The following is a 13,950-nucleotide window of genomic DNA, read 5'->3' as shown; positions in this document are numbered from 1 at the left end:
TTGTTCATTTTCTATTTTTTAAAAAAGATCTTATTTATTTATTTGAGAGAGAGATAGCAAAAGAGCACAAGCAGGGGGAGGAGCAGAAGGAGAGGAAGAAGCAGACGCCATGCTGAGCAGGAAGCCTGATGTGGGGCTCGATCCCAGGACCTGATCATGACCTGAGCTGAAGGCAGACGCATAACTGACTGAGTCATCCAGGCGCAGTCATCCAGGCGAAAATGAAAATACTTGTTCATTTTCAAGTATTTTCAAATTGTCTGAAATTGAGGATAATTCATTGCATTTGGCTGTCTTGTACAATTCTAAGGAAGACCCTCCTGGTTTGGCTTGTATAATTTCTTCTCCTATTCCTTTCTCTGTGTGAACTTTTCATTCTCCAGCCATTATAGGAATCCAGGCTCATCCCTCCATTTTTGACCTTAGCTTGCTCCTCTTCTCATTTACCACACTGCTATTTAGTGAATAGTGCTTTGCTTTCAAAAAACCTCTCTGAAGAATCCTATTCATAAATCTATGTCTTTGATTCTGGCCACTCTTCTTTATCTGGTACTGAGCAGCTTTCTTTTGGATGTTTGCCCATGGGCTCACGCTTCACTCCCCACCCCACTTCTACTCCACTTCTGCCAATTAATGCCAACCCTTTTGTTTTAGGCCTTAGCTCAGACATCACTTTCTATGAAAAGTAATTATTAATTTTCCAAATTAGATAGTTCTATCTCCTTATGATCTAGGATCATCTTTTTCATCTCCTTGGTAATATTAACCAACAACCTTGCCTCCATTCTTTTGCTCAGGCTGTCTCTTCTGCTCAAACCAGCATTTTGCCTTCTCCCCGGTCCTACATTACACTCATCAGTTGAAGGTCTCACCCATAATTTAGGTCCTATAAAAGATCTCCCTTGATTACTAAATCAGAATTTATTTTTTATTCCACTGAACACTGTTTAGTTTTCCATTTGTACTTACAATGATCTATTTTGTGTTAGTTAGGTGTTCTTATGATTTGTTACATAATGCTTTTGAGATTACACTGTCTATAGTATAGGAGAGTTATGAAGTATCTATCCAGTATAATTTTTGTTGCTGACTCATAGATTATTGAGTATAGAAAGTATGGAGAGAGAATCCCAATCATATGCATAGTGATTAGCTGAAAATTGAACCTGTGTGAAAGGAGATGAGTTGAAGAAATTCTACCTTTGACTAGATTTTGTAGGAGATAAGTGATTTCTTACACATCGTTAAAGGTAAGGGCTTTTCCTATAATAAAGAATATACATATTATAAATATGGTTATAAAAAGTTTGTAAAGAAAGGTAAAGACAACCATATAAATGTATAGAAAAATTTGGACGGCACCTGTGTGGCTCAGTCAGTTAAACACATCTGTCTTTGGTTTGGGTCATGATCCCAGGGTCCTGGGATCAAACTCCACATTGGGCTCCCAGCTCAATAGGGAGTCTGCTTCTCCCTCTCCCTCTGCCTTTTCCCTTGCTTGTGCTCTCTCTCTCTCTTAAACAAATGAACAAAATATTTAAAAATTTTTCAGGAGAACCTTGGTAGCTCAGTTAGTTAAATGACTGCCTTCGGCTCAGGTCCTGATTCTGGAGTCCTGGGATGAGGCCAACATTTGGCTCCCTGCTCAGCAGGGAGTCTGCTTCTTCCTCTGACACTCCCCCCTTTCCTGCTCTCTCTCTCTCTCTCACACGCTCAAATAAATAAAGAAAAATCTTGAAAAGAAAAAATTTGGGAAAAAAACTGGATGAGTTCTATACTTTCAGGTTTCTCTCCCTCCTGCTAAATTTCTGCTTCCCTTTTCAATCAGTGGCTTATCTCCCTGACACGATAATGTGAAGAAAGTATGAAGTAGAAAGAAATGCCTTAATTTCATCTTTATGAATTAAGACTAATGATATTCAACATTGAAACAGGACAGTTTTAAATTCATGATGGATTGCTGTATTACTCATTTAAGGAGTATAATAGTAAAGACTTTATTTGTCATTGTATCTTTCACAGCCTGACACAATACTCATTGAATGAATGAAGTAATTTGGAAAGTAGAAGTTAAATTTTAGATTTGGGAGGCATTAATACAAAATTTTTAAATTTTTAAATTTAAATATTAATTTTAATTAATTTAAAATTTAATTTTAATATTAATTTAAAATTTTTAATTTTATAGCACTAAGTTTAAAGTTAGAAGGTTAAAATCTTTTATTATATACATTCTTTCTCATTTATTGTTATGATTATGCAGAAACTCTATAGGTCTATTGTTACTTAGTCATTCAATATTTTGGAATATTCTAGTCTAGCTCCAAATTTTTTTTGCTCCTGATTTCAAATAAAATGCTGCCAATTTTTAAAAATACATCTTCTTCCAATAATGATTCAATGAATATAGAGTAGGTGTGAGAAAGCACGTTTTAAATTTTCTACTAGGAAATACTGATAGCCAGATTTAAGGACCATTATTCTAGTTTATATATGATGTTCATTGTGGATGTAATATATATGGATTTTTTTCCCATTTCCCAACTTAATCTATTTCATTTAGGAAAATCCTCACAACAGGTGAACATCTAAACCTAATAATTCTCCCCATAGTTGAATTACATGTTGAGATTCTGAAGGTCTCTCCAACACATGTGCTAGAAAATTAAACAATAAGTCCTCTGAAAACATTAATATAAACTGGGACCACCTCATCAGCTAGTGGCATAATCTGATTGTAGGCAAATTGTGTTAGATGCAAATAATCTGGACAGCAAGACTTTATTCATTTTTATTAAAAATGGAAACACCAGTACACCCAAATCTGGCTCTGCTCCTTACCTATTCAACTCAAAGAAAATGTGATTAAGAGGAACAAGAAATCTAAGAAAAGCAACAAGGACAAGACAGTAAAGAAAAAATAATGATTCTTGGAAAACACAAATCTTCAAAAAAATGTCTCCCTGACTTCCGATGTAATTAAATTTTCATCCCAAAACTATGTTGAACTAAGGATGAAAAAATAAATGTATTTTTGCTCTAATCATTACTTTGAAAATTTGCTCATGAGTGCAATTTGTTAAGATTTTATTTGATTTTAAAAATTTATTCTACCACACATCCATTTGCTTCAGCATTAATAACAAGCACCCTACTCCGAGCAGCTGAATGACAAGCCCTACCTGGTAGCCATGCACTGAGCAGAATAAGGAAAACAAGAAACTTCCAAGCCATAATTTTTACTGTGACTTTTAGAATATTTCAATAGAGAAAAGAGAAAGCAACTATCACTCAAAAATTATTTTGATGATATCTGTCATTTCTACTATAGACTATCAGTCCTAATCCCACTAAGATTAATTATGGAAAATACTACTAAAATCCAAAATTTTAGTAGGGCCTAAAATCTGGGAATTCGAAGCACAGCAATCCATCACTCGATTTATAGGTTCACTAGAGAAGCAGAGGCATATGTGTGTTGATGGTGGCCATTGCATTGCAGGGGAAGTAAGGCTTGGAAAAAAAAAATACCCTGCTTGAGACCACTTACTAAGTTTGGAATAAAAAGTGTATTTCTAGCTCCAGTTCTCTGCTCTTATCCATAAGCTCTCCCTGGTCCAGTAGCAAGGGTTCTCTGCCTAATGGTTGGGAGGTGGAACACCACACTTCTTTTATCTTTAGGTGACACAAAATCACAGTTCTTCCTGTTTGCAATCAAGACCTTTGCCGAAATGCATCACAATGAAGGTCTAGTTCAAATGGCGTGTGGACCCTGACCTCTGTACCATCCAGCTGTGGGATGGGACCCAGTGCTCTAGTAAGATCCTTGATTTTGTGTAGGTCAGTGTGGAAATGCCTGGGAACAGAGCAGGAGATGAAACTCTGGCCCAGTTTGCAGTCCAACGGGGCATAATCAGAGTTTCAGCTTTTCAGTGGCTCATTGCCACTCTTTAAAAGCATAAAAATTTCCTCTAAAAAGAAATTCCTGCTCAAAACAGACTTTCAAATAGTCTCTGATTAAAATTGCCAGGTTATTTTGCTTGTACCAACTATTAATACAATTGTGTACAACTCTATGATTTTGTGTCAATGAGTTAATTCTCCTTGGTGCTGAACCAAATGGGACTGTGGATTTAGAGAATGAACAAGAAATGGGTTGTGTCTAATGAGATGTCCTAGGAAATAGCCATGCTATGCAGACTGTACATGGGCTCCACACATGCTTCAGCCAGATGTGATTTTGGCCTGTCATCTCCACAGTTGGTATTTTCTTAGTGGTTTATAATACGTCCCCTATTCTTTCTTGTCCATCTTCCCCCACTTAAAATTTACATTTTAAGGTCAGGTTTATAATGAAAATAATTTACGACATGCCCTTGGGTCATTAGACCCCTTCACCTACAGTGAAGTTTCCTGTGAATAAAAACTTACTAAACGTATTGTGATGATATTCTTTCTTTCTACTTTCTACTCTTTGAATCTACCTGCTGGGTAATTTTTATGCCAATCCATAACTGCATTTGAAGAGCTAACCTGGGAGTATAGAAAAGGCAGAAGAAATCATTTTCACCTTCTTGTCTATCCGCACTAATCCTCTTAAAAGTACCCTTTCAATCAAGGGATCCAACAGAAGCTCAATTTCCTCAGCAGATGGAACAGTGAAAGGTACAGTGTAAAAGGGTAACCACTGAGAGTGAAAAAGGAAAAAAACGGAGTGACCCGAGGTCTCCTCCGAGCCCAAGAGCACACAGTGCCACATGTCTTTACTCAGGCAGGCATATGCACGTTTCTCTGTCAAGACTAAAAAGTCAAGGAAATGGCAGGCTTTGGCTTTCAGCTGGCAGGGACATGTACTGGAAATATGTTATTGCAGAGTGACTGAAACTCAGTCAGAGGTTTAACACTTAGCAGGCAGGCAGCAAAGGCTAGAGAAAACGGACCATGATTTTCTCCATTGGGTTCCACCGGCCCTGAAAACAATGACAGCTTAAGTTTTTAAAAAATAGTGTGATGGATTCTGATGACTCTGGAACATTTTAGGTTAAAAATAAAATAGTGGACACATCCCCTGAGAAAAATGGCTGGGGAAATACATCATCAAAATGTTACACAAATGCATCAGAAACTGCACGTGGATTGCCCAAAGAAAACAGAACCAATTTTCTGGAAGATTGAGTAGAAATATTGAATGGACCCAACTTCATTTAATACCCATAGAGTTCCTGTGAAATGCAATTAAGAAGACGGGGGATGGAGAATAAGAAAAGATACGAGTCACAAAATGGTCCTTTACTGCTTCCTTAGAAGGTCATAGCCCACTTTTTATAAACGTGATGTGAAGCACAGAGTTGAAGTGTGTTTTCAAAGATTTGGCTCCACTCCAGAGGTCTTTCTTTAATGCTGTTTGCCAAATTTATGCTAAAGGCAGATTTATGAACACTGTTAGAGAACAGGTATTTCCCTTCTTATTCACAGAGAAGAGTTTTATTATTTTGGTCCATGCGCTGAGCAAAATTAAGCATGAGTTTAGGCTGTAAATTCTCATTTCTATATGTAACAGGTGGGTATTAAGGAAGTTTCTGATTCTAAAAAAAAAAAAAAAAAAAATCTTCCCCTTCGAATTTACCCATGAGAGACTATGGATTCTGAAAAACAATCTGAGGGCTTTGAAGTGGCGGGGGGGCGGTGGGAGGTTGGGGTACCAGGTGGTGGGTATTATAGAGGGCACGGCTTGCATGGAGCACTGGGTGTGGTGAAAAAATAATGAATACTGTTTTTCTGAAAATAAATAAATTGGAAAAAAAAAAGAAAAAAAAATCTTAGGGTCTTTTAAGAATTTTCTCATTTCCAAGGCCTTATCTGGGTTTCATGGAACTTTCACCTCTGTAATTCTAAACCAATAGGTTTAACCTTTCTATGCAGTAAAAAACACTTTCCATCACCTCTCCTCTCTGAAATGCTGAGGTCAGCATTGAGATTGAGAAACAGGGTCTAGAGTCAGACTACCTGAATTTGAATTCTGGCTCTTTCACTTACTAGTGTTGAGAATCTAGGCAAGTTCTTAATACCTCTAAACCTCCTTTACCTCATCTGTAAAATGAGGATAAAGCAGTTCCTACCTTGTAGGGATGCGAGGAAGAGTGAACGAGGTGATACGTGTAAATCATTTAGTACAGCGCTTAGCATACAGAAAGAAAAATCAGTACTGCCTTGAAGAGGGTTAAGATACCTACACCTTAGGGCTTCGTGTTGTCCAGGCTGAACACATGAAGACCATGATCTCTTTCTCCATGTCCTAACTCTTTTTCTGTTTCCTTCCTCTTAGCTCTCTAAGCCTTCCCAGGCTCTTCATATTTGTTAAGTGGTCTTCTGCTAATGAACAGGAAGATTCTGGTCAATGACAATTTTTTGAAAGAATTACCTGCTTTGTTCTGTTTTAACACATTAAGCATTTCTTGAGTCCATTGAGGATTCATACCCCACAGATCTTAACAGAAAATAAGAGTATGGGTACAAAAGACAGAAAATGGACTAGTTGGGTAGCTGGATGGAGAGACAACATCAACAAGGAAAGATGCCGACAGATTTATGAAAACAGGTGAAGTTCTAGGTGATTCATCTGCTCTTAGCACAATAACAGAATTTCCCAACATTGTTCCAACTGGAGTATTGGTCCCTAGAGATGATCAGTAAACGTGATTTCATGGTCAAAACAGTTTGTCCAGAATATATATTTTTTTAATTTTATTTATTTGCTAGAGGGAGACACAGTGAGAGAGGGAACACCACCAGAGGGAATGGGAGAGGGAGAAGCAGGTTGCCCCCTGAGCAGGGAGCCTGATGTGGGGCTCGATCCCAGGACCTTGGAATCATGACCTGAGCCGAAGATAGATGCTTAATGATTGAGCCACACAGGCCTCCTTGTCCAGAATATTTCAAACCATATTTTAGGAGTCTCAAAGCACATTAACATATGAAGGATTATTAAGCAGTAAGGAAACCTGTTTAATATTTTGTTTATCCCATAATACTGATCAATATATAACGTGGGTCAGTAACATTTAGAGAATCCTTCCACTATCATTATTTTAGAGCTGAGAAACAAATTCCTGTGAAGAACAAATTTGGGGCAGCTAGTGAACCATGATAAAACTGATGGAATGTAAAGGGGAACTAACGTTTAGAGAATGCCTATTACATGTGCCCAAAATGGTGCTAATTGCTTTAAAAACATTTGCTCTTTCCTGATAAGGTTAAGGTAATAGTTTTTTAAGTGGGAGGGATATTTACAGTGCTTTATGAAAGAATGTCATGGCTCATATTAGCTGTCTTTAAGTGGGAGCTTAATAGCGCTTTAAAAAAGGAAGGATCTTAAGAAATCATGTAGCCCACATTCATGCTTAAGAATATTGATTTTGCACCCACTGAGCAATTTGGAGTGTCAAAAGTTCACAAATAACAGAAGGAGAACCAATGAATCACCAAAGTAATAATTAGTAAAAGTTTATTGTGCACACACCAAAAAGACAGTTGCAAACCAGAGTACTCATCCCAAAACATGGAACAAGGCTCAGGGATACATTATTATAAAGCAGCTTATATAGTGAGGAAGCAGTGACTGCTTCCTCTTCACAATTATTGGTTATAACATTGGAATTTTCTTAAATGATAGGGACTAGGTCAGTGGTTACCTCATATTGACCTTGGGAAAGATTCAAGTTTTGCTTATAATTTTCAGAGGCATAAACAAGAAATGACCCAGGTCAAGTCAGTCTCACAAAATAAGCTAAATTAAGCTTTGTTTGTATGACTAAACTGGTTTTGTCTGCACAAGCTGTTTTTAGGGCTGGTCTCCATTTGTTTTTGATTTAAATAATCCTCTCCCCTCTCTTTCGGTCATTCTCTCCGAAAGGCTGAGAGTATGATCAACCATGATGATACTATTTTCCATTACCATCACTGATGTAGTCAGGCTGGAACCACACATTTGCTATTTCTATTAGTTGAGCCATCAGGACGTGTTTATAGGACCAGCATATATTTCATACAGTTGATAATGTAAGTATATATGAAAGTGAGGTAAAATAGCAGTTTTATATTGTTAAAGAAAAGAATTACATTTTATTCTTTCTTTGTATTCTGCAAGCCATCTATCCTAGCATAGTACCAGGTGCATAACCTTTAGTATGTCTTCTGAAATGGATGAATGAATAAAGTAGTGGTAAATTGCACTAAAATTATACTTATTTTTATTATTATACTGATTTTGCACAGTAAAATGTAACAAATGTAACCTAATAACAGGACATTTTGCCATGGGGAACAAGCCAGGATGGAGTCAGACTGTAATTTTTGAAACCTGGCGCTAAATTTCTGATGTTGTAACAAACAGCTTCTGCATACAGCTCAGTCTCAGCCGAGATGGGTACCAGAAAATTCACTCACAAGACAGCCATGTTAGAGATAAGCATTATTTTATGAAGCTGAATCTGGCTTCAGTTCTTTTGCAAGAAACTTAAATTTACCTTTAAATAAATTGTTAATATGTTCAGTTTACTCCAACTTTAGTTTTCTTTCTTCTCTACTTACTGTTTTCCTTCTTCTTGTAACAGAAAGTAAAAACCTACCTCTTCTTTCCCTGAAATGTTTATATACCACTAAGAATGAAGCATTGAGAGGTGAGACTCAGGTCAGGAAGGAGGGAATACTATGCAATCACAACTATTAATTTTGTGGAGAATAACAGATCTTAATTTCAGTTCTAAGTGCAGGCACATACAAACACAGCGGCCATAAAATATGAGATTTCCTTTCCTTTCTTGTACATATTTGCCCACACTGGCAATGAGACTGAATTGTGAGAGACAGACTTCCTATATTTAAATGAATGAAAACAGGTCACGATGAGTTAGAGACTGAAAAACGCTGTTGACAATTTTGGGGGTTTGTTTTCAGACAGCATTAATGGAAGGGGAAGTGGCCTGTGTTCAGGGCAACCAGACACTCCATCAATCACATACCCCAAATGCCCTGCCCTTTCCTGCTATTATCCCGCTCTCTTTCTAGCCTCTTTCCTTTGTCATTCTCTCTCTCTCTCTTTTTTTTAATCTGCATCTTGGTACTCCAACCTGGAATGTGGCATTTACTCCATCACGATTTGAAAATACAGTGACAGTTTTCTGATACGTTCAATACATTGAAATGTTTTCTGCATCTTGTCAGAGTTTACAAAGAGGAGGATGTGTAAATAAACCGGAGTGATCTCTTGTAGGAATGGAATTCTGCTGCTGAGAAGCTGAGGAGTGATGCCCTTGGGATTCTGCTGTCCAAGGGCTACATGGAGAAAGAGCACCTACGGCTCTCTAACCAGAAACTGCACCAGCTTCAAGGAGAATGTCGTCAGCTCATGGCAGAGAGGGAAACTTGGTTAAAAAAGGCAAATGGTTTTTTTTGCAGTACGAATAAGGTCAGTATGAAGCCACGTTGGTAATTTTAGGTAATCAGGGCAGACCAGTAAGAGACTCATAACTTCAGTAGGCTGGAGCACATCACGGAAGCCTAGATTCCACGTAGAGTTTCAAAATTAATAGCAACAAAATCGAGCTTCTAAAATGTATTCCTATCATAGCCATTATTTGGTTCTCAAAACGAGGAGACTCTTTGCTTTGACATGTAAAAAACATCCCCATGAGAGTTTCATCAAAGAGCTGTCATTGAGCTGTTTGAGGGGGACACTTGTGCTGACACTGCAGGGCTTCTCATGGAGTAAGGGAATTACCATAAAATATATCAAGGTGAAAAGAACACTGTGAAACTTTTACCAAAAAACTATTTCCCTTTGAAAAATTATCTTTTCATTTATCAAGTAAAGATACACCCATACTGCAAACCTTCTGCAGGCAAACCACAAGGCTAGAAGCAGAGCCTTGCCCTAACTGCCCTGCCTTGGTCTTGCCTTTTAAGGTCAGCCAAGGGGAAGTCTTGCTTTGGAGCATCTCCAGGTCTTCTAGACTGGGAGAAGTGCTCTGCTTCTCCTGGTTGACTGTAGCAGGTGGCTCTTAGTGAGTGGTAATGTCTACATGTTCATCTCAATCGTATATCTGAAGCTGGTGATATTATTTGAAAATTTCTTTTACCTTTTCCAATCTAATACACATCTTCAAACTGCCCTGCTGGAATTGTTTACTACCTTAAATATCACTGATGTTTTTCAAACTGGACAATGTGACAGGAAATGAGTGAGTAACCCCTAAAAGGTAGGTATATTGTGATTTAAAGTCATGATATCAACAATCTGAATATACTGTCCTGGTATATATCAAAATAGTTCCTTAATTTTGAGCTTCCTTACTGATAGGAAACTTGAAAAGGATGAATACTAGAATTCTAAAATAGAGTTTCTAGAATTACAGAAAAAAAATAAGGAAATTTTGGCAAATTATTTGTTTGGGATTTTTTTGTTTGAAGAGAAGATACGGAGCATGTTACTGGAGCTGCTGAACTAAGTAAATGGTAGGATGCTAGGTGAGTTCCTCTTCAACATTCCTGTTTTTGAGTAAGAGACTTTCTAACACCCATTACACCCTCATTCTATAAAATAAGTGGGTCATATGTCAGTCAGTTAATGCCGTTTCTAAGGAAGACCATTACAGAACATGTTGCTCTGATAAAACAACACTTCTAGAACAAACCCTCTAGGTTCAGCCCTGCAAAATGTGGTTTCCCTCTCTCCTTACTTCTAACTCTCTTGCTCTTGCTTTCTCCATTCTCATTATCTGATAACTTCCCAGGGAGGCTTTCTTCTTACATTATTTCTGGGCCCTGAGGGAAAAAGAATGACATTTCTTGTAATAGTAACAGTTAAAAAAAAAAAAAAAAAAGAATGGAATGGTTACTTCCTCAAATTCATATAGCAATGGCAATTCAGGTCAAATCCTAAGAAATTACATTTCTTAGGTCTCAACACTTGACTTCTAGATTCCATTTCATCATTTGAAATGCCGTGGCATTTAAATCATAACTAGTTCCATTGGGATTTATCCATTCTATATTATCCATACTATAGCATTCTCTATAGCCAAGTGGCACTTAAAAAAGTACAGAATTTGTTCTCCCTTTTCAAAGCAACAGGAATTAATTTTTAACTCCAAATTTAAGAGTCGATGAGAAAGGTGATAGTTGCTTTTACCTCAGCAAAAATAGAAATCGGAGCATAGAAAGTGGATATTTAATTATGATTTTTAAAATGAAATATTTATCATATTATGAAGAAGCAGTAAGTGATGAAATAAGGTAGTGGGTAAATCCATTTATTTTTTATTTTTTTATTTTTTTAAAGATTTTATTTATTTACCTGACAGAGAGATCACAAGTAGGCAGAGAGGCAGGCAGAGAGAGAGAGAGAGGAGGAAGAAGGCTCCCTGCCGAGCAGAGAGCCCGATGCGGGACTTGATCCCAGGACCCCGAGATCATGACCTGAGCCGAAGGCAGCGGCTTAACCCACTGAGCCACCCAGGCGCCCCAGGTAAATCCATTTAAATTAAAGGAGGAAACTCTTTTTTAAGACTTATAAATGGTATTTTTCTCTTTTATTTATATTGTGGGATCACCACATTTTACAAAATTCTCAGTATTTTAGCCTTTAGCACTTATAAATAACCCTAGTTAAAGTAAAGAGCTGGATTTAAACATTAATATAATGTAAAAGTCCTTAAAAAATTTTTTTTCTAGTCTGAAAATTCCATTTACACTAGGTAAGGGGTATTTTTTACTCACTTTACTATACCTTGGGTGCACTGGGTTTTTTAAATTGTGAACATCCCTATCCCTAGGAGAGGTCATGTTGTCAAGAACTGTGAGATATCTGAAATTTTACCCAAAATTTCAAGCTAACATGCTAACTTGCCCGTTTTGTGGATGTTCACAAAAGACACATGACTTTTGTGTCAGCTTTGAAAGACTTCTATTTTGAAAGATCTTATTACTCACAAAAACAAGAATCTAAATGTCAATGCATCATGTCAGTTTCCCAAGTCGCAATTCCTGGGGGTGGGGGCGATGCAGATGGGTCCCTCTGGGTGACTGCTCATGCAGCTGGTGGTGATCCAGGAGGTGAACCCTAAGCTTGGGGCATCTTCTGTTTGATGGCAAACAGTAATCCAGCCTGCTGTTTGTCTCTGAAGGAGACATTTCCTCAGCCCTGAAGGTTGCTGACTGTAAACCCAACACTGAGAAATGGTCCCAGTAAAGAGGGGTCAGTGGTAGGCATTCTTGGCATACCAATAATGATGGGCAGGAGCACTAGTGACTCTCCCAAAAAAAATACAGCACCGTGAAAGGAAGAGGAAGTCTGTGCTTTAAAAAACGATATTTGCTTTGAAAACCAATTCCATTCTTGATAAGTGAATTATTTGTTCAGCAAACAACCTCTTATTCCACCTTTGTTAAAGCTAGGTCAATATTCTCCTTCAATATTTGTGCCAAATACCACCGTGAGAAAATATGTTAGTGTCATGGGTAATATATGAATGACTGAATGTCACAGCTGGAGTATTTGCTCAGTAAAAAGTGAAGTGTATGATTTTAAAAATACAGCTTTCCCTTTTTAAAACTTTTGTTAAAATAAAAAGGATGTCATGATCTCATCTTCGGAATTAACTATTGTTAATGCTTCCATATCACATATATTTCTTCTTTTAATATGGATTTTTATCATATGTTACTAGTATTTTTTTTGCAAGCAGAAGGAAATTCTCCCTTTCCCCCTTTTCCTTTCATTTTAATTCATTCTCTTCTCTTTATCAATTTTAGATACAGATATTCTTACTTACTAGGAAAAAAGTCATAATAATTTCTTTTAGTGAAGTCTTTAAATAAGTAGTGTGATCAACAATTACCCTTCTTCTTTAAGGATTCATTTCTTTAGTCTATTTTACTGAACAATTACTGTGTGTCAGATACTCTTCTAAATTTGGGGGATACAGCAGAGAACTTTTATACAAAATAATCTAGAATATATTTTCAATCTGTGAAATTCAATAAAATACAGTTATCACCTAATAATCCACATTGACTAGAGTGGCCCACTGCCTTTGCCCTGTGGATTTAGGAGTGAAATTGTTTACCTTTTAATTCCTCTAGAAGTTGATGATTGATTAATATTCAAGACTCAAGAGTGTTTCTTACTCAGTGTCTATAGCCTTTGGCTTGAGGTATGGCGGTTTGTACCTGGAGTGAACAGTAGGTGGCGATTTTAGCACGTAGGACCTCAGAATGTTGCTACTAATGCTGTCATAAACCAGCCACGGTGGATTGAACCATGTCACTTAAGAACCTGAGATGCTTCTTTTCCATTTTAGAGTCATCTCCTGTGCTGGCGAACTTACTGCTGAATCATTTAGCAACAAATATAAGAAGGGTTGATTGTCAATATGGGATGATAGCTGATTGGAGAAGTGTTTCTCTAATGACGAGATGTTGCTAAGAGTTATTAGGACATGGCATGAAATATGAACATAGCACCTATTATAGTAACTCATCGGGATCTCCTGGATTTTCATCTTTCTTGAATGTAGATGATCTTATTTATTATATTTCTATCAAGTTCACAAAAAAAGAGTTGGGTGAGGTGGGTCAATCACCCATAGAGTACTTATCATTGTTTAAAGAATGTGATTCAAATATATATGCTTAAGCATAAATATATATGCTTCAAGAGCAGCGCAATGTGAACCTGAATTTATATGACAGCAATGACTGAACTTGAAGCTGTAAAACATGGCTGATTGGTCATACAGTCTCATCTCCCTTGCTTCCCGTTCTCAGGCACATGATTTCTTTGGCGAAAGCAAGCTGTGAAGACTGAGGCCAAATCTACATGGTGTAGTTCTTGGGTGGTCGGCCTAAAAGCAAAATGGAAAAAAAGCTACGACACCTAGCGCAACACACCAA

The 13,950-nt window shown here is 37.3% G+C and overlaps 1 protein-coding gene across 8 annotated transcripts in view; it reads left to right on the top strand.

The window, feature by feature from the left end:
- Positions 1 to 13,950, top strand: part of CCDC141 (coiled-coil domain containing 141) — a 226,410-nt gene that overhangs the window by 130,196 nt on the left and 82,264 nt on the right. For all 8 annotated transcript variants that reach the window (XM_044242441.1, XM_044242437.1, XM_044242436.1 and 5 more), the window contains one exon: positions 9,272 to 9,466. In XM_044242441.1, coding sequence (XP_044098376.1) covers positions 9,272 to 9,466 — 195 coding nt within the window. The remainder of the gene's footprint in view (positions 1 to 9,271; positions 9,467 to 13,950) is intronic.

This window comes from Neovison vison, chromosome 3, assembly GCF_020171115.1.
Source record: "Neovison vison isolate M4711 chromosome 3, ASM_NN_V1, whole genome shotgun sequence".
Taxonomy (NCBI): domain Eukaryota; kingdom Metazoa; phylum Chordata; class Mammalia; order Carnivora; family Mustelidae; genus Neogale; species Neogale vison.
This window is presented reverse-complemented; position numbering and strand designations above follow the sequence as displayed.